Source organism: Equus caballus, chromosome 3, assembly GCF_041296265.1.
Source record: "Equus caballus isolate H_3958 breed thoroughbred chromosome 3, TB-T2T, whole genome shotgun sequence".
In the NCBI taxonomy this organism is placed as follows: domain Eukaryota; kingdom Metazoa; phylum Chordata; class Mammalia; order Perissodactyla; family Equidae; genus Equus; species Equus caballus.
The window spans coordinates 121631006-121652014 of record NC_091686.1 but is presented as its reverse complement, the minus strand read 5'-3'; the positions used below and the strand labels follow the sequence as shown (position 1 = coordinate 121652014).

Below are 21009 nucleotides of genomic sequence, written 5' to 3'. Positions count from 1 at the left end.
GCCCCAGCTCCGCTTCATCTGTTTTATATCAGAGTTCACATAAGTTTCACGTGACAAGAGGGTTCCTCTGCTCAAAGAAGTTGGAGAATTCTGATCCTGATGCTGTAAAAGGCCCTTCCTGACCCACATCTGGAACCTTCCCGTGGGCCGCCTGTGGGCAAACAAGTCCCCAAGGCAGGTCCTCCAGCTGAGGCAGCGTCCAAGGGTGACACAGAACTTCTTCTCTGTCCTCACTGAGTTCATGAGGAAGCCCAGAGATGAAAAAGGCACCCGGATTAGCATCGTTGCTCAGAAGCGAGGCCTTCCTGGAGTGGGTGGGTGGGACGTGCACTGCATGGCCCCCACCTCACCTTTGGAGGCATGGTCCTCGGTCCTGTGTGCTGCATACTCACATGGCCTCGTGAACACCTAGGGACGTGACCTGCCACCCCCCAAGCCCTCGCGGGCAGCCCGGTGGCTCCCAGGAATGAGTGCTGGCGTTTGGCCCTATGCATTGTTGCCTGAGCTGCTGGCCCGGTGCTAGGGGCAGGGACCTCCAGATGCAGAAGATGTGGCCCCTGCTCTTTACCAGCCCACAGGCCATGGGAAGACGGGACAGGACTCCTAAAGGTGCTTCCCTGGAGCAGGAGGCCCCCACCTCGTCCGGGTGGTCCAGGCTCTGCCACGTGTCCTCCCCTCCAGGATGCATCCCACGCTCACCTCTGAGCCAGGAGGGCGGTGCAGAGAGCTTCCACTCTGCTGTCTCCAGCGTGGCATTGAAGAGGTGGAGCGGGAGCTCTCAGGCTCCTGGGCCCACCCATGGCCGCCAGGGCTGTGAGCGACACAGGCAGATCAGGTGGTGGGACTCCCAGGGGGAAGCCAGGGCCCAGTGCTCAGACCAGCCCTTTGTTATTTCAAGAGAAGCTAGAAATTAGGATTTTAAAGTGAAATCCCTCAATTGCAAACAGCTCAAGATTTGTTTTAATGAAATAGTCTGCAGGACACCTTCGGTTGGTGGTGGCCTCCATTTGGCGCCTCTGGCACAGGATGGCACAGTTGTACCCCAGCACGGGGGGCCCTCCCTGACTCCCTCCCCAGCTCTCCTGGCCTGTCTAGTGAGGAGACTGGCGTGGGTGACAGACGACACCAAGGCCTGTGGCTGTGAGACAACACAGGCACCCTCCGGGGCATGGGTCGGGCTCCGTGGTATTTCAGGCGTCATGGGTGGGCATGGGGACGTCACCCCTCCCTGACTTCTTCCTTGGTCAGCTCTCTGGGGACGTAGGTCACGACTGAGGCAGGGCGTGATCTTCAGGGCCCTCTGTGTGTCACTAGCCCTCCCCGCTGACCTGGGCTGAGCCCCGCCCGTGCCTGGCCGAGCCTGCCTCCGTGCATGACAGAGCTGTGCTGTGTCTGTTTCAGGATGCCCCTATTCCAAATCTGACCCTCTCCCAGGACATGGAAAGAATGGCTTGGACCACCGGGTAGGTACTCGACCGCTCCCCAGCACGCAGTGTACTAACGATCGCCGTGAGCCTGAGCGCGTTCCCACGGCTTCCTGACCATGCAGCCAGGAGGAGGGGCCCGGGGACCCTGCTCACCGGCCGCCTCTGCCTGCTACTCCTCCCTGCTCCCCCCAGGGCCGTGCTGCTGCTTCTCCAGACCAGGGCCAGACCAGAACTGGGCAACGTCACTTCCTCCCCTCCACGCCAGGCCCCCAGCCCCCAAGGATCTCAGTGTGTGGGGGCGGGGAGGGGGGCCACCCAGAATAATCAGACCCTGTCTCAGCTCCCTCCTGACCATCCTTCTTCTGTCACCCAGAGCCTAATGAGGATCGTGGTGTTTCGTGAGCAATGTGAGCCAAGGGTCCACTTCCGTTCCTGGAATGCCATTGGCCCTCCACTAGTCTTACTGTCACTGTTATCACCACTGATGGTGTCGTTAGAATCTATAATGATTACTGTCACCATTGTCACCATTGATGGTATCATTGACACCTATGATTGTTACTGTCACCACTATCCCTGCTGATAGTGTCGTTGGCACCTGTGATGATTACTGTCACCATCATCACCACCCATAATGTCATTAGCGTGTATTATTACTGTCACCATTATCAGCACTGATGGTGTCATTGGCATCTGTGATCATTACTGTCACCATTATCCCCACTGATGGTGTCATTAGCACCTATGATGATTACTGTCACCATCGTCACTACTCATGGTGTCATTGGTATCTATTATTATGACTGTCACCCTTATCACAACTGATGGCGTCATTAGCACCTATGATGTTTACTGTCACCATTATCACTACTCATGGTGCCGTTGGCACCTATGATGATTCTGGAGCCTACGCGGTGGTTGGCTTTCTCTGGCTGCTCCCAGTTGAAGGCTGTTTGCCTTCCTCTCCCGAGTTTTCAGAATCTTGGGACATCCGAATGTGAGCCCAGATAGTTTGGTGACCGGCTTGTTCCCCTGGAAGGGCTAAGCCCGTTTTTGCCCCTCTTCCCCCTGCTTCGCTAGGTCTCCAGTGAGGACTTCTCAGGTGGGGTGGGCATGATGGCCCCAGAGACACACACACACACGCACACACACGCACTCACGCACACACAGCCCCGGGGACCTACCATCGCCAGGCAGCCCTTCCCGGTCTGAGGAAGTCTGTCCATTAGCTGAGGCAGTTCAGCCCTCAAGAGTTGGGGCCCCGTTTGTTGCACTGCAGTGGTCTTGGCAATAAGTGTGTAATGCAGGGGACAGCCTCCCGCAGAGCAGGGCAGGCCTCACGTCCAGGGCCAGGCCACAGGGACACATCTAAGAGCAGGACACGCTCACCAGAAGCCGCTGGCGTACTCGGTTTTCTCTCTGTCCCTCAGGCTCTGCAGGACCTGCTGCTGTGTCTGTCCTGAGCCCAGGCACCTCCACACAGTGTGACCCTAGTGAGCCCCCCCACTAACCGCTCTCCCGTTTGTTCCGGAATGGGCCAGTTGGGGAATGCGCACGCAGCATGCTTCTCTGCATTTTCTTCTTGCTCCACTCCACGTCTTCCATGGAAAGCCAGGGGCGGGGCCGGGGGGGCGGGAGCGTGAGGAAGCTCCACCAGTGTCCACAGGACTCCCACAGCGCAGGAAGTTTAAATCCTTAGGCTCGGTGATGGCAGTCCTGAGGGCAGTGGGGAAACTGTCTAGAATGTTCTCTGCTCACCTGGAATAGCTGTTCTCTGACTCAGGGGCCCAAGGAGGGCATTGGCCAAGGACTGGGACATGCTAAGGGGTTATACCCCTCAAACCAAACCCTGGGCTTTTTTCCTCAGTGTGTGGCGGACGGGAGGAGAATTCTCTGGCTTCTAGTCCTGCGTCAGTGGTGTCTGGGGCGCTCATCTTCTGGGGGGGGGGGGCCCTTCGTGGTTCACGTGCTGGCATGGCCTGGGCTGAGGCCTCCCCACAGCTGCAGAGGAGGCCACGGCCTCCAGACGCTCCAGCCCCTGAAAGAGTTCGGGAGCAGCTGATGCAGACACTCCGCGGAGGCACCGTCTTCACGCCTCTCCTAGAACAGAGAGCAGAATCTGGAGCTTTACAGAATTCAGAGCTAAACCCTCGGGGAGAGTTTCTCCTGCTGGCCTGCAGGCGGCGGGCAGACTGTTCGGATCCTCTGCGTCCTGCATGTGCTTGGGGACTTAGCCTAGGCGGAATTCATCGTCACGTGAAGATTTTCGGCTTTTCACCTTGCTTGTGTGGCCGATTGGTGGAAATTACTGGTGACTTTGCTTTGGGAGTCTTTCTTCCCTGCTAACGTTCTCTCCCGTCTTTTTTTCCCTCTTCCTAAGACTCTTATGCAATTTTATGCCCTTTTCTCAGCGGGAAGGCCAGATAATTGATCTTTCAAACGACCAGCCTTTTACTGAGCAGCTGTGCTGACACCTGGACTGTCCCCCTTCGCCCTGGAGGTCCCCCGGGAGCGCACCTCCACCCACTGTTGTCCCTGGCCTGCGGTGCTCCCGGGTCACCCATTAAGTTGTTCTTTGGTTTGTTTCTACTTCCAGAAAGGCTTCGCCCTTGGTGGCCTAAAGTAAAAGCACAGATGCAGTGAGACCAAAAACCCACTAACACAAGTCACCAAGGAGGAGAGGAGGAAGTCGTAGGGGAAATTCCATCCAAAACGAGCAAAAGAACACTGTGTGAGACGAACCGTCGAGGCTCAGCTGCGAGCTTCCTGCGAGGCGGGGCGCAGAGGCGGACGGGACTGTGCGTAGCCCTCACTGCGATGGAAGGAGGAAGCAGTTATCAGGGGAGGCACAGGCTTTGCTGGCTCTCGCTCTGGAAGGGATCTGTCATGCGGGGCCAGCACCGTGTGTCCCAAAGCTTGTTCAAATGTCCTGCTGACAGCCCGCCCCAGAGCCTGACACGTGGTAGAGGCTCTCACCTCTCGTGGGATGGGTAGGGGAACGGCCACCTGCTGCAGCCTTTCCTGTGGGTGGCACAGCACAGGTGTCCCCCTGTGCCGCCTGTAAGAGAAGGACCACTGGCTGCTGACGGATCCTTGTGGTGGCCCCTTGGAAGGACCCTGATGCCAGATATGAACAGACTGAGCTCTCCTACTGGCAGGTGGAGACTGTCAGATTAGGTTATGAAAAAGAAAGAGAAGAAGGAAAACATGTGTCAAGATCAACACAAAAGTTATTTTTTAAAGGATTAGAAGTCAAAGGGTGGGAAAGAGATACCAAAATCACAAACAGGAGGAAAGCATGAGGTGCTTCCACGAAGGTGGAAGCTTAAGATTAAAGGGAAGTAATAGCATTACGGCGCGAAGAGAGAGCGCTGGTCCACGGGGACGCGTTATAAAGCGGGCACAGCATTCATGAATTTAAAGGCACCGCGCGCCATGGCAATGCCGGAGACCTTGATAAAATGCAAGCACTTTGAAATGAGCCATAGGGATCTAGTGAAGAAAAAAATAATGAAAAGTATAAAGGGCAATTGAATAGTGAAAACAGCAGTCTAATAGGTATCCGAAAACAATTCGTATCTTTTGAACCAGGGTTTCACATGTCCATAAAGCGTTTACAGAAATGCTCATGGCGAACAGTGGTGAACAGTCATGTGACTACAAAGAAAACCTAACAAATTTTACAAGTTTGATATCTTCCACCGATAATCCTGGAAAGGACACGTGCATTCGTATCAGACAGCCCGGAGTTCGCATCCCGGCTCTGCCACTGACCGGCTGTGTGTTTGGGCAAGTTACTTAAATTTTCTGAGCCTCTATTTTCTAGTCTTTAAAAAATTATCCTTACCTCTTAAGGTTCTTGAGAAGACAGACCACGTTATTTTGTGCGATCTTCTCGTGAGCTCTGTAGCATGGCTCTCACGGGTGTAATGATTATGAAAGCAGGTCCTTCCCTCTTCTTACTTCCGCTTCAGCAGCTGCTGAGTGAACAGCACATTCCAGCATGAGCCTTAGCAAGAAAAGAACAACGGCCCGTGGTGAATGGCCACAATTTTATTCTCTCTATTATCAATCCCAGCGTAAATTTTTGGAAAGTAAAAAGCACGAGTTAAGATTTTTACAGCTCCAAGTATTAGCTGTGTCATCTTGGGCAGGTTGCTTAACCTTTCTGAGCCTCATCCATAAAATGGCGATCATGCCCACCTCCTGGGGTTTGCAGTGAAGATTAGTGAATATGTCTGTGGAGAAGCTGGCACGTAATAACGCCAAACAAATGGGAGAGGTAAACAGTTTGTTGCTTTTAAATTCTCTAGTGCCTCTGCTGAGAACCACAGGGGATCAGACAGGCGTGTGCCTGTTGGCGCTGCCTCTGTGGGGTTCCCCTGGTCCCTTAGCTCTCCTGCCAGCTTCCACGTTGAGGCAGGGACTTAAGGCTCCCCTACGCCAGAGGGGTCTTGAAGATCGCAGCCCCACATGGCACTTAGAGGACCAGGAGTAGACAGACTGCCCTTTCCCTGCCCTGCATGGATCAGGTGCTCCTGTCTCCACCCAGAAGGTGGCCGCCCGCCCTCCCGCCCTCCCGGGAGCCTCCGTCTTGGCTCAGAGCCTGGCAGACGAGCGAGAGCTGGTGTTGCTGCTAGAAAGCAGGTTTCCACGTGTCCGAGGCAGCAGTGGGGCCCGGCGTTCTGATGGCCTGTGATGCAGAGCGGCGGGCGCTGGGAGGCAGCGTTTCTCTTCCCATCACAGACAGGCCGGCCGAGAAGGCGAGCGGGTGCCTGCCACCTTGCTGTGTGCGGGAGGAGGGTCCCCGCCAGGCGGCCAAGTGGGTGCTTGTCAGTGTCCTGAGAAAGCGCCTCAGAGGGTGGTTCCTGACAGTTCCCAAGGAGAAGCACTCAGTGCCGTGGAGGAGGGTCCCCGAGCAGCCCGGGCGGGCACCAGGACGCCTGGCTCAGGGCCCCAGGGCCGGGACTAGGGGAGGCGAGCGAGGCTCTAACCAAAGACTCAGCAATCATGAGAAACGATGTTTGAATGCAGTGTTTTCAAAAATCCAAATGAATGCAAAAACGCCATGATGAACCAAATATCAAAAATTTAAATAATTTTTTTTTAATTTCCTCCACTTCCATGTTCACCCCACTCACCACCCTAGTCCAGGCTCTTCTCGGGGCCTCAGTTTCCCGTATTTACGATGCAGGACTTTGGACCCGGGGCTTTCTAGGGTCTGTCTGACCCCTGGCTCTCTAGGCCCGTGACCAGCTCCTCACTCACCGCCTGTCGTGATGAACTAGTGCTGAAACCCAGTGGTGAAGAATATCACCTCCCTTGAACTGCCCAACTGTCTCCCTTGAAATTTAATCCCTGCGCCCCATTTCGGAAGCGCCGGCCAAGAGCGGCGAGTCTGTATGTGACCCGGTCCCAAGTGCCGGGGATACAGGCGCCAAGAGAACTGTGCTTGCAGGGCATCAGTCCCCTGTGGGCAGCGGACGTCCGGCCGAGCCAGAGCTCAACTCAGGGTACCAACACCAGGGGCAGGAGGTAGACAGGGGAGGGATCCACGACCCCCGAGGGCCTCAGAGCGCGCCTCCCGGGGCAAGGACCCTTCGGGAGGTTTGCGGGGTTTTGTCAGCTGGGCAGAAGGGAAAGAGAATCGCAGACGTTAACGGTCGTGATGCGCTAAGATGGCAAAGTTCGCTGATGGTGCTGTGGGCAGGTGAGGGAGGCACTGAGACTGGTGGGGGGCTCTCAGGTCCACGTCCCTCGGAGGGTTGCCTCCTGAGTGCCATCATCAGTCACAACCACTCTGTGTGGAGTGCTCATGACACTCCAGGCTCTGTCCTGTGGGACCCCCGAGCACCTGGGGATGGCTGGGTCTGGAGGGGAGCAGAGGCCCCCATGGATGGCCCCAGCACTGTGCTGGAGCCCCCACCTAGTGAACCGCCCACTGGGGTCCATGCCAGCAGCAGAGCTGAGGGACCAGGCACCTGAGAGCCGACTTTAAAGGCGGGTAGGATTTGCCTGGAGAGGCAGGGTCAGTGGTGGCCTGGAAGGCATCCGGAGGCCTGTGAGCAAACCTGCCAGGTGTGAGGTGGGCACACCCCCTCCAGAGCCGGGCACCCAAGGCACGGTGGCACCGCCCTCCCTCCCCCGGGCTGCCCTGCAACCTGCCTCCCGCCGCCCTCTCTCTTTCTTTTCCAGAATGCCAATCTGGCCCCTTGTGGAGCAGACCTGGATGCCAGCTGGGGCACGCGAGGTACAAAGCGGGGACCCCCTGTGGGTCTCTGGCTGGGGCAGGGGTTGCTAACACGTTTCCACAAGTCTCGTTCTGGAACCACCTCCTCTGGGGCCGGCTGGCAGAGGGCTCCGAGCACCAAGCACCGCGGAGTGGAGGGGGCTTGGGGGCACTCATTTCCCCTCCTCTTCCAGTCGAGGATCAGTTTACTTCCCTTCTGACGTTACCTGATGCGCTCCCTTCCCTCTGACCTCGGGTGCTCCCTCCGGTCCCCTCCTGGAGGGCAGCCAACCGTCCTGACTTATTCATCACTCCAGGCCACATGGGGAGGGAGCTCTGTGCTTGAATCACCATCCCACACCAGGGCAGAGGCCAGCCTATCGCCCGCTGCTAAACTTTGTGACAATACAGGAAGCAGAGTCACGGGCGAAAAGCCCCCAGGGTCAGAGCCGAGGGAAGCTGGCTGCGATCTCGCCTTCCGCCCTGACTGGCCGCGCGGCTGCCCAGGGCTCCAAACCCGGAGGGTGACCTGTCGGGAGGTCGGGGTTACGGAGTGACGCTGGTCACGTGGCAGGTGCAATGCTCGCTCATCCACTGTCACCTCAAGGGTGACGGGGAAGCCTTGCTCTCGTGGGCATCTCGATGGCACGTGGGGACATTCGGGGACCGGTCCCCATCACCTGGGCCACGCGCCAGGGTCTCCCCCCCGAGACAGGCTTCCCTCAAGGTTCTGGGGACCCCGCCCTCCGAGGGTTCTGGTTCTGCGGCTCACGGAGGCTCTTCCATCCCTATGATTTCATTTTCTCACAAGATGCTTTCAGTCTGGAGGAAAACCTCTTAAAAAGCTAGCAGGCAGGGCTCAGGAATTTAAAAGGAGGAACTAAAGAGTTAAGAAGGTAGGACAGTAAGAGGCTGGCGGTTACGCCCTCTGAGGCTGTCAGTCTCCACGCATGCCCAAGAGGTCGGCGGGAATGCCCACTCCACAGGGGGGTAAACTGAGGCAGGCAGCTTTCTCAGGGCGACCCGGACCACCAGGGGAGACAGTACTGCAGCCCGGGAACACACTGCCGCCTCCGGCTCCCAGTCTGGCCTGCAGCCTCCTGACCATGCCTCCTGCTCTCGGTTTCCACTGGAGCCCCTCGGAGCCCCTCCCTCTGTGGCTCTGAGGATTAGAGCCCGTGCAGGCCGCTGTGGGTCGGGGGACCAGCCACTGCGGGGGATGGGGCGTGGGTGTCCCCAGGACAGGATCACTTCCGCCTTTGGGACAAGTTCCTGCACGTTCTAAAGGACCCCTGTGGTCTCGCTCTTTCTCTTACAGAGTACAAGGTAAGAGGGGCCGCCCGCGCCCACGCTGACCCCGCGCCGCCCACCTGCCAGGTGAACAGTTCCTTTTGTTGTCTTTGCCCGTGAATGTGTGTGTCAGACACAGACGCAAGTGTGTCCCCCTCCGCTGGTGTGCGCTCAGCCCTTTGGCCCGGGCGCGCGCTTCCCAGGCCGACCCGTGGTTTCTTCTCCCTGCAGATCTATCCTTATGACTCTCTCATCGTGACGAACCGAATCCGCGTGAAACTGCCCAAAGATGTGGACCGGACGAGACTGGAGGTGAGAAGGGGGTTCTGGGGCTGGGGGAGGGGGTCATTCCAGCTGAGTGAGTCTCTGCAGGCGCCTCTTCCACGGCGTCAACACTCACCACCCCGAGTGTCGCCGTAGGGGCCAGCACAGGGCCCAGCGCCGGGCTTGGGTCAGGGATGTGCAGCACTTCAAAGGCTGGAGAATGTGGTCCTGTGCCCACCCAGGGTGGCTTTGCAAAGAGGGGCACAGCCATTGGCAGCTCGAGCAGGAGAGGCTCCGTATCAGTGCTTGACTCAGTAGGATTCGTCTGTTCCCTGAGTACCGACTTTCAGAAAATTGTCACAGCTCAAGATTTCTCATTTGACCATGTTCCCAAAAAACTAGAACAGTAAACTGATCTGTGCAGAGCGAGTGCATGTTTGAAGACCCCACAGGACGTCAGCACAGAGTCAGTATTTGGATAAGGTTTGTTGACTGAAGGGACTGACCTTGCTGACACCTCCTGTGACCCGAGATCCGAATATTTGACTTAATCCTCACGGTCATCCTACAGAGTAGTCAGCATCCAGACGATGGACGTCCCCTCCTGAGCCGGGTTGTGAATGTTTCTCTGCCTTTTAATGACTGTTTTGCTGGGGTCAGGGGTCTGGAGGCCTCAAGGCACGAGGCCGCCCTGCCCCACCTGTGCCCCAGGGCTGGGCACACAGCAGGTGCTGGGAGCATCTGAGGCATGGTGTGTGTCCAGCCAGCGCCGGACCCTGCCTGCCTGCCCACCCAGCGGGGGCCCGGGCAGCTGCAGGAAGCGGGGAGCACAGGCAAGGATGCAGCCGAGGGGCACCAGCAGCTCCAGAGCGCTGCCAGGAGGCAGTTGGATCTGTAAAGAATTGCCATCTAAGGTGGGACAGACCGAGTGCCAACATCTAAGGAGGGGTGGGGCCCGTCCGGGCTCAGGAGGAAGCGCCCAGGTGGCCCTTGAAGGAGGGACCAGACTGATGAGCAGAGAGGGGAGAGCCTGGAAGGGTCATTCAGGCCAGGGGACCCAGGGAGTAAAGCCTTCAAGAGGGGCCTGCGGGACGTGCCCTGGACAAGAAGGGAGGCCTGCCCGATGCCACGGAGCATGTGCCGGCCTCCCTGTGCTCGCTGGCCGTGTGCTCTGGAGCCTCGAGTCCCACATCTTTAAGATGAGGATACTGACATCCCCTGGCAGGGACGCTGTGCACACGGGAGATCACGTGGAGCCTCTGGGCCAGGGCACCGGAGTAGTGTTGGCCAGGAGGGGAATGGGGACACTGGTGTGGCCGTGGCACTGCGGGGAGGCAATCCATTTTGACCCTTTCTGTTGCAAATGATAGGAGTCTGACCCAAAGTGACTTAAGCAAAAAGGGAATTACTAGCTCACGTGACTGACAGATTCCTTCAGGTGTGGCTTGATCATGTCTCAGGACCCAGTTTCTTTCCTTCCATCTCTTAACGGTGATGCCTTTGTGTGTGTTGGCCTGGCTGATAGACAGACTCTCACCTCGCCTCTCCCAGCCTCAGAGTCTGCAGGGAGGAGACCCAGCTTCCCTCCCTCCCTCTCTCTGTCCCTCCCTCCCTCCCTCCCTCTCTCTCTCTAGTTCTCTCTCTATCTCTGTCTCTCTCAGTAGTCCCAGCCACAGCCTCATCTTCACTTCGTGGTGGGTAATCTGACCAGCCCTGAATTAACCAGCTTGACCCGGGGCCTGCCATGCCCCCGCTGGCCGGCTCAGCCACAGCCCTACCGCTAGAGCTAGAGAACAGCTGAGACCACCTGAGCTGAATGGGCCCAGGGGTAGCTCAGAGCTCTGGGAGTGGTCCCTAAAGACAGGGAGGAGGGTGCTGGGCCACACGCAGTCAGCCAGCGTCCAGCTGCAGGGAGGCGAGGTGCTGAGGCTGAGGGGGGGGCGCGGGCGGGCAGCAGAGCCCTGTAAGTCCAAGGGTGCTGCAGCCCACCGGTGCGGCCAACCCGCCAAATCCCGCAGTCACCCAGGACATGTGAGGCATTGCACCAGGCGAAGGGCCACAGAGACCAATGACACAAGGGCCCTGCTCAGAAGGTGCTCAGTCTAGCAGGACATCTGGACCTCACCCTACAGAAGAGGAAAGACCACTGAAAAGTTCTGACCTGTTAGGATAAGCACGGGTCACCCGTGGGCAGGGTGTCAGGGGCCAGCTGGGGAGCTGCTGTGTGAGTCTCGGGGAACAGGAAGCCCCAGGTATGACCTCCAGCCCCCGGTGCAGCCTGGCCCATGGAGGCACTCAGAGAGGCACAGAGCAGGCCCAGAATCTATTAGGGCGACTCATGCTTGGGGGGTGCCCGCCGTGTGGTCCAGACAACCGAGTCCTGGGCGGCCTCTGCCTGGGCCTCACGTGTGACAGCCGTGCTTTCTCCTTGGCTCTTGCTGAAGTCGGATCCTTGTTAATTGTGCTATGTGTCTGCTATGTGTCCCAAGGACTAATGCCACTACTGTAAAATGGGGTGCTTCCAGCCAGCTGGGTGGCCGCCCAGTCAGGAACCGCCTGGAGGGCTCCTATTTGTTGTGTCTTTGTTCCTTAAAGGGCACGTGCCCTGTGGGCTAACTGCTCTCCCCACAAGAGGTGAGCTCAGAACCGGACGCCCAGTGTGCCTGGCACGGCAGCGGCCTCAGCGGGAGCCCGGGGAACTTGCTGCTTCCTTCTTGGGACTGGGGGCTCTCTAAATGACTCCCATCCCCTCTTTTTTTTTTGCTACAGTACAGAATGAAAGATGCAAAATATCACTTGGTTAATACGTGCAAACGTTCCCTTTAAAAAAACTGTGACGACCCACGAGGTCATGGGTTTAGTCATTCAGATCTCCAGGAGCACACCCAAGGGTGCGTCTCTTTGTGATGTTCTCCTCCTCGGCTCAGCCAAGCCAGGGGGCTGACTGGAAATGTTGCCACACAGGGGCCCGTCCCACGTTCTTCAGGGCCTGGGGCTGGGCTGGGAGCCAGGAGGGGCTCAGGAGCAGCCACATCCGGCGGGAGAGGAGGCACCTGGTGTTTTTATTTCAGGGGAGAGAGCTTTATTTTTAATATAAAAACAATTCATAACTCTTGTAAAACTCCAGAAAAATATGAAGAAGAATGTAAGCATTGCCTGGAATTCCCCCCACAGAGTCGCGACTCCTGTGAGCTCCGTGGTGGACATGCTTCCGGAAGTCTCTGTGCACAGACCCACAGATAGAATCCTGTTTTGGATGAGGGGACGCAGGTCATTTGTGCAATCTGATGTCTGCTTTTGTCTTTTAAATTCTCGTGAACATTTTCCACGCCAGCTAATGCGGCTCCGCCAATCCTTTTAAACGGCTGTGTGGTGGCCCCGTGTCCGTGTTCCACACACGGGAGGGGCCAGGAGGCAAGGCTGTGCTGGAGCCACCACGATTCTGCTCACCCCCCATTGGCTGGAGCCTGGTCACATGGCAAAGCCACATGCAAGGCAGGCTGGTCTGCTGTGTGCCCGCCCAGTGGGAGGAGAAGAGGGATCCGGGTGGGCAGCTGCTGGGGCCCCCACATCCCTGCCGGGTGGGTCCCTGGAAGGAGGACTGCCCCATGGAGTGCGCGAGGCGCGTTGTCGATCCTTCCTGCCAGTGTTAGCTGGGTCTTCCGTTCACTTGGTGCACGTGTGCCAGGCACAGAGCCGGGTCCTGGGGCTGCGTGAGGAGCAAAAACCAGCATGCGCTCTCCCTCACAGACTCAGTCTGACAGGGGAGGCAGGCATCAATCACCTGATAACCCAGATGAGTGTGTATAATTATACACCAAGATCAGGGCTCTAAAGGGGAGGAACATGGGCCTGAGAGTGACAATTAACTGGGTACAGTAAGTGTGCGTGCACATGTGTGTGTGTGTAAGGTGAGGGATGGCCAGTGGGGAGAGAATTCCAGGAAGAGCACACTGCACGTGCAAAAGCCCTGGGGCAGGAGGAAGCATGGGCCATTTGCCTGTAAGAAGGCAGAGGTGGCTGTGCTTGAGCAGGGTGACAGTGAGGAGGGGCCAGTCCTCCCCGGGCCCTGGGCCACATTAAGCAGTTTGGTTTTCAGTCTACAAGCAATGCCTTTTAAGCTGGGGGACAGCCTGATTAGGATGGTGACGTAGAACACCTCCCAGGCTGCATTGTGAGGCCTGGGGTGGCCGTGTGGATGCAGGCAGGCTGTTTAGGAGGCAATAAGGTTGTCCGGGCAGGAAATGATGGCATCTTGGACGGGGTGGTGGCAGTGCCGGGACGAGAAGTGGGTGGATTCAGGAAGTACTGGGGAGGTCGAGGGGGCAGGACTTGGTGACAGAAGGTGTAGTGTGGTGAGGGGCAGGGACCTGCCCCGGAGGGCTCAGGGCATCGGTTGGGGGGCAGGGGTAGTGGTGGTCACTCGGCGGGGCAGGACGAGCCCAGACTCTGACGGTGACTGACATTCTGGCAGACGGGATGTGGCCAAGGGGAGTCAGGATGCTCGGCCTGGCCAGTGAAGGGAGTACATGGGTGCCTGTGGCGCGTGGGAGGGGCTCGGTCCATGTTGGGGGCTTAGAGGTGATGTGACAGGCCTCTGCGTGTGGCTCTGGAAGTGCGGGCACGTGGAAGGCGGTCAGGTGACTCCTGTCACCTCAATGGGCAGAGCAAGGATCAGCAGGCCCATTTGGGGCCCAGTGTGAGGCCCTTCCTGAGACTCAGTGCTGTCTGTCCCGGGGGTCTGGGTCCGCCCTGCCCTTGGGAGCCCAGGGCCGTGCCTTGGAGGATCCCGGGCCCGTCCTGCATTTGCAGTTACCTTCTGAGGGCCTGCACTGCCAGGGGCTTCCAGTCTGGCAGGGGAGCCTTGTCTGTCCCCAGGCCAACTCAAGTGTCCTCTCACTTGAGGCCACTCCCTGCCCACCTCTGCCCAGCACTTGCCAGAGGCATCACCCTTTTGTTCATGCTTCATCCTCTCGCCTTCCAAGGGCGGCATCCTGGTGGAGGGAGAGCACTTCGGGTCAGGCTGTGACCAGGTTAGGAATCCAGTCTCCATCATGTCTAGCTGTGTGGCCACGGACAAGTTGCTTGACCACTCAGTTGTTTTGTTCATGTCACTCCCACTTTACCAGCCGAGAGAGAACCGAGTAGATGACTGTGGATCAGGAAAAGCTTTCCATGGGGCTGGGGTGCTGGGGGGCTGGGGGACGGCCAAACACAACAATGGCTGAGAACTTAATGGCAGGTGGCCCTGTGTGAATGGAGGCAGAGTCCGCCACGGGGCTCTGCCACCAGGAGGAGGACGGAGACCCCTTCCTGATGCTCGATACTGGGACTAAGCAGAACGCTTGCAAACTTCTCAAGTTTGGCTTATTTACAAGTACTCATCCCGCTGACTACGCGCCAGCCTGTTCCAGCCCTGGACATGTCAGCACACGTGGTTTTCACAGCTCGATGCAGGAGCTCCAAAGGAGCCCCAGGAGGTGCAGAAGCTGGAGGGCTCCCCTGGGCCCGCGGCTCGCCAGAGGCAGAGCTGGGCTTCAGGCTGAGGCGTCGCTCGGAGCCCCTGCACGCTGCTGCCTCCCGGACAAATTACAGTCTGCAAGATGAATTTCTAACCCTCTTCCATGCCCCACTTCCCAATGCACACATGGGGACATTCTGCCCCTTACGAGGGTACAGTAGCCAGGGTCCCCCAGAGAACGGAACTTACAGGAGATAAATAGGTAGACAGACAGACGGCCAGATAGGTACAGACGGACAGAGACAGAGGTATATTAAGAAATTTACTTTAAGGAACTCGCTCACATACCTGGGATGGCAAGTCGGCAATCTGCAGGGAGGAGTGGATGCTCTGAGGCAGAGTTTCTTCTCTGGGAAGGAAGCCTCAGTTTTTGCTTTGAAGGCCCCCAACAGCGTGGATGCCCCTGCACCCCCCTGCCCCCCATTATTGAGGGTGATCTTTACTTAAAGTCAACTGACTTGGGAACCGTGTCTGCAGACCACATTCACAGCAACCCCTAGACTAGTGTTTGGCCAAACAGCCAGGCACCGTGGCCCGGCCAGGCTGACACATGAAGTGTAGCCGTCACAGGAAGCAAGGGCTGCGGGTGAGCAGGTGCGAGAGGAGCTGCTGGTTCGGCCTGGGGCCTGGAGGCAGTGTCCCGGGGAGTCTCCGGGCTGTGGTGTGGTGAATCCTTCTTGATTCAACACTCCAGACCTTTCTGAGGCAGGGCTGACTGCGGGAAGGGAGTGGCTCCTTGCAGTGGCATCTTGTGGTTTCCTGAGCAGCCTCCACCAGACCCTGGGGCTAAACGCGCACACCTGCGTCTGCTCCAGCAGTAAGAGCGCTCTGTTGGAATGCGCCTGAGAAATGAGGCCCGCAGTTAAAGAATACCTCCTTTGTTCAAACTCCTCCATCTTGTCTGATGAGAACCTGCTAGACTGCGGGTGACGGTGCAGCTTCCCAGCCACGTGTGTCTGAGAGATGGGTATGCACCAGAAGCCAGGACTCCAGGGCCTCCCTGCCCAGGCTCGGAGGACAAAGGGGAGCAGTCCCAGGCCAAGTGGCAGGGATGGGGAGGGAGGGGCAGCTGCAGCGGGAGCAGGGCAGGCAGGTGGGATCCACTCCTGCCACTCAGGCCTCGACAGAGGAGGGAGGAAGCTGGGAGGCAGGGTGACAGGGAAGGCACACACACGGACAACACAGACTGTCCCTGGAGAAGGGTGGGAGACCGGGGTGAACAGACAGGCTTGTGCCTGCCCTCACGGAGCTGGGAGCCAGACAAGGTCAGCAGGGACCCAGCTCTGAGGAGCACGGCATGCCCTGCCCTCTGTGGGGCCTGTTTGTCTAGGGCAATCCAGGAGGGTCCCCTGGAGGAGGGACCTGTAGGATGAGGGGGCGCCACTGTGTGAAGTGGAGAAAGAGCGTTGCAGGCTCTGGGGAGGCGTCGGGGAAGAAGACACCCTCTACCCTCTGGTCCTTCTGGTTGGGCTACAAATTAAATCGACACGAGACAAAGTAACGGGCGAGCATCTAACCAAGCGTGCACGTGTGCTTATGCGCGGGAGACGCTCAGAAAACTCACCAAAGACAGGGGAGGGTGTTCTTTGGATAAACACCCAGTAGTGGGATAGCTGGATCGTATGGTTTTCCTATTTGCAGTATTTTGAGGAATCTCCATACTGTTTTCCACAGTGGCTGCACCAGTTTGCACTCCCACCAGCAGTGGATGAGGGTTCCCGTCTCTCCACATCCTCTCCAACCCTTGTTTTTCTTGTCTTGTTAGTTATGGCCATTCTGACGGTGTCAGGTGATATCTCAGTGTAGTTTTGATTTGCATTTCCCTGATGATTAGTGATGTTGAGCATCTTTTCATGTGTTTATTGGCCATCTGTGTATCCTCTTTGGAAAAATGTCTGTTCAGATCCTCTGCCCCTTTTTTGATCAGGCTGTTTGTTTCTTTGTTGTTCAGTTGTGTGAGTTCCTTATATATTATGGAGATTAACCCCTTGTCAGGTATATGATTTGCAAATATTTTCTCCCAGTTGGTGAGTTACCTTTTCATTTTGTTGATGGTTTCCTTTGCCTTGCAGAAGCTTTTCAGTCTCATGAAGTCCCATTTGTTTATTTTTTTTCCTTACCTAAGGAGACATGGTATTCAAAAAGCTACTGCTAAGACGCGTGTCGAGGAGGGTACTGCCTATGTTTTCTTCTAGGAGTTTTATGGTTTCAGGTCTCATATTCAACTCTTTAATCCATTTTGAGTTATTAAATTTTGTGTATCATGTAAGATAATGGTCTACTTTCCTTCTTTTTGCATGTGACTGTCCAGTTTTCCCAGCTGAAGAGACTTTCCTTTCTCCATTGTATATTCTTGGCTCCTTTGTCAAAGATTAGCTGTCTATAGATGTGTGGTTTTATTTCTCGGCTTTCAATTCTGTTCCATTGATCTGTGTGTCTGTTTTTCTGCCAGTACCATGCAGTTTTGATTACTGTAGCTTTGTAGTATGTTTTGAAGTCAGGGATTGTGATGCCTCCGGCTTTGTTCTTTTTTCTCAGGATCATTTTGGCTATTTGGGGTCTTTTGTTGTTCCATATAAATATTAGATTCTTTGTTACGTTTCCTGGAAGAATGTCATTGGGATTCTGATTGAGATTGCATTGAATCTGTAGATTGCTTTAGATAATATGGACGTTTTCACTAAGAAATGGAAGATACTCCATGCTCATGCGTTGGAAGAATAAACACAGTTAAAATGTCCATACTAATTGCTTTCTGACCTGCCTCCCCATCAGGTGTGGGATCTCTGTGAGGGGGGGGCGGCCTGGTCTGGTTTATTTCTGTGTCGCAGCACCGGGTACCCACAGGGGACTAAAGGAGAGAGCCGAGGGCACGAGTAGAGCACGGCCCTTCACACCCCGTCTCTCCAGTAATCCTCAAGGCTGGCGCTCGCTGCTCCCCATGCTGCCAGCTGTCACACCCCGTGCTGGTTCCGGGGCACGGGGGCGGTGAGGTCCTCCTGTCCCTGCCCTCTGGTGCTCGTTCCTGAGGGAACCAGAACACAGCTCGCTGAGGGTTCAGCGGCTGCTGAAGCTGCTCCTGCTGTTGAATTTTTAGGGATTTTGCACGCTGGTTGTCAAACACAGCCGTTACTGAAAACCAAACGTAAACTTGACAATGACATAAATTATAGTTAAAGCAAAAGTAATAAACACTCAAAACTCATTCCTTCCTACCTTCTTCATTGCATTTTACTGCCGTCGATGTCTTGAGGTCGCGTCCATCTGTTGGATCTGTATGGGAGAAATATTCTACGGTGGGATGTTGCTGGGTGTGCACCGATGCCCACTGAGCCAGGGCTCCAAGGACGAGGAGCTGTTCCTCAGGGCCTGTGCGGAAGACGGACGGGAGGGGATGGGAGCAGACACGTGCAGGGCCAAGCTCGGATCCGAGGGGCAGTTAGGGCAGGCTCTGCAGAGGTTGCTGACAGTCTCCGATCATAACAAACCCACTGGCCGTGTCTGTTATTCATCCCCGCACCTCCAGGAGGTGGTCCTAGGGCGAACCCATCATACAAGTGGGTAGACTGAGGCTCCGGGAGGCCAGCTGCTCACCCAGCATCCCAGAGGCGCTGGCGTTCGTGCCCTTGACTGCCACGCTGTGCAGCCTCTCCATGTACCCCCAGACGAGGCGTGGGACTGGGAGACCAAAGAGCCCGTCATGATCCCACAGCAGACGCTGGGGACGGGGGAGGATTCGAACTCAGGCCTGGGCCTGGCTGGCTTCTTTGCTCACTTTCCACACCTCAGCTTCCTCGTCTGTGAAATGGGTTGTAATAAGCCATCCACCTCCTGCTCGCAAATTAGATGAAATTGAAATTAAATGAAATAGTAGACGTGACCACATGAGCCAATCCTCCGAAACCTCAGCAGTTCCCAGGCAGGTGGAAGGCCTCATCCTGGCCGTGTTTAGGAACTTGATCTGCAACGGGAGATGAATTTGCAGACGTCAGGAGTCAGGGCTGCGGCCCCAGCTGGGCCGCTGGTCACCATGGGACCCTGACCCAGTCTCCTTCCTCTGGGCTTGGTTCTGTTGGCTGCAGAGCAGGAAGGGTGGGGATGCAGAGGGACCCGGGCAACTGGAGGGCCCTGGGCACGCTGTGGGGGACCAGTGCCACCCATCCTGCCTCTGGTGGCCCACGGGGCTTTGCAAAGCTGCTAACTGCTCCCCTCTGGTTTTTCCTTTTTATTTGAAGAGACACTTGTCGCCGGAGGAGTTCCGGGAAGTGTTTGGGATGGGCATGGAAGAGTTTGACCGCCTGGCCCTCTGGAAGAGGAACGACCTCAAGAAGAAAGCCCTGTTGTTTTGATGGCCACTGAGGCTCCCGACCACGCGTGCCGATGGCAGATCCGCCGGACACCTGGCGGGAACCATGCAAACCCCTCCTGTTGCACCTGGCTCTGGCTTCTCTGTGTCAACGGGTGGCGGTGGGCACCCGGGCGGATGGGCTGGGCTGGGCTGGGGCGGGAGGAGGACCCCCAGCGGGGCAGCCCCTGTTCCTGCCAGTGACCTCCCGCCTAGCTTAGGGCCCAGGCACCTGGCTTTGCGCTGCTCCTTCCCGTTGTTGCTTCTCATCAGGGAGATGCTGCAAAGTAGCTGTCCCAGGAGACGGAGGGACATTTACACGGCCCCCGTGCGCTGCCCCGGCCCCCGCACTAGGCCCCTGGGGCACAGAGGTGACCCAGACTTGGGATTCAAGGAGGCTCGTCAGTGAAGGGCGCCGACACAATCACGGTGGGGCACTTGGGTCCCAGCGCCCGCCCGCTTAGCCCCCGGAGGCTGGCCTGGCACACAGCGTCTGGCTCTCGGTGCCCACAGGCCAGGGCAGGGAGAGGGCCGCGTGGAGCGAGGGGTCACGGCTCGTGCAGCCATTTGTGACGAGCCTGTTTTTAGGGACGAACGTCACCTTGAAGGGGCACCTTCCAGCAGGGCCCTCCGTGCACTGCATCTTTCTTCCAAATCATCCCCTAGATGCCTAAATGATATCTTTAAAGTAACACAGAAGTTTTTATTTTATTAAAAAGTATAGCCTACTTAAGTATAAGACGACATATATGAAGAGTCTAGTTTTGCGGTCCCACGGAAGGGGGGCGCCCCCAGCCTTACTCTCCACTGTTCTGATCTGTGTGGTTTCTGTTCCTGGTGGGGGTCCTTATACATAGGGCCCCTTGTCTGTTTGATTGTTGCATTTTTTCTTTCTCACCTGTCACACGGGTCCCCGTAAAGGCAGACCCCCTAAATGATTCTGTTTGTAAGCGTGCGCCAAGGACAGCCACCACTGTTTTCCTGCTGGTATTTTCCATGTCTTGGAGACAAACCCCCTCCTCTGACGCCCAAAGCCCCAGAACGAAGGAGTTCCTCACACCCAGCCTGATCCCCACGTAGCTGTTGGTGTGCCCTCTTGTGACATAGCCAGTGGCGTCCCACCTGTCCCACAGTAAAACAGAGACATGCCTGGGAGTGACGGCTGGTGCGTGGTCCTGAGACAGACACCCGGGGAGGGAGGGCCGGGGGATGCTGCCATCTGCGAAGTTAGCCGAGCGTCCTGCAGCAGGAGCCGGCCCGGTCCCCCTGCGAGGCGTCCGTGTCTGTAAGGAGGTGTGGCTTAAGGGGGGCTGCCTGTCACCAAATGTTCACCATGTGCGCTGAGAGGCTTATAAAACACTATAAAGATGTCACCACAGTCTGCTTCCCACTCTTCTCTGGAGCTGCATCTTCTCGTGTGTCCTGGATGTTCCCACCCGCGAGTCCACATCACTCAGCTTCCTTCCAGCCCTGTCCCACGCCACGTCCCTTGCACACCTGGCTTCCCACCAGCCCGGCTTGGCCAGGGAGGGGCATGTCTAGCCCCTAATGTGCTTCCTCCCATTTGGTAATCTGAGCCTGAGCAACTGGAACCCAGTGTCCTCATTAGTGCTCTGTCACGTCGGGTCCCAGGGAGGCCTGGAACAATAAAGGATGATATATTCTAACTTGTGCTAGTACAAAGCCACTTCTTATAAATGCACGTCGTTTCTAACAGCCCGGGCCACCTTCTGCTGGTAGAGCTTGGAGCGGGCATCCACCGAGAGTGGTGGCACCAGGTGTGTGCACCGAGTAGGGGCGATGCCATGAAGGGTGGGGCCCAGTGTGGGCACCCCAACGCCCCGGGGCACCCCTGTCAGAGGGATTTGGATCTCTGCTCTCAGAAGCACATCTCAGCCGGGCACAGGTGCCGATGGTAGAGAAGTGCGTCAGA

At 56.9% G+C, this 21009-nt stretch overlaps 1 protein-coding gene across 49 annotated transcripts in view; it reads left to right on the top strand.

The window, feature by feature from the left end:
* The window catches only part of ABLIM2 (actin binding LIM protein family member 2), a 157041-nt gene extending 136298 nt beyond the window's left edge, over positions 1 to 20743 (top strand). For 40 of the 49 annotated variants that reach the window (XM_070262782.1, XM_070262771.1, XM_023638408.2 and 37 more), the window contains 5 exons: positions 1402 to 1463; positions 7623 to 7677; positions 8975 to 9033; positions 9178 to 9258; positions 18967 to 20743. In XM_070262782.1, coding sequence (XP_070118883.1) covers positions 1402 to 1463; positions 7623 to 7677; positions 8975 to 9033; positions 9178 to 9258; positions 18967 to 19080 — 371 coding nt within the window. In that variant the 3' untranslated portion in view covers positions 19081 to 20743. Of the gene's footprint in view, positions 1 to 1401; positions 1464 to 4023; positions 4620 to 7622; positions 7678 to 8974; positions 9034 to 9177; positions 9259 to 18966 lie in introns of those variants that run through there. The other 9 variants (XM_070262786.1, XM_070262794.1, XM_070262793.1 and 6 more) reach the window with 3 other exon arrangements.
* The last annotated feature ends 266 nt before the right edge of the window (positions 20744 to 21009 follow it).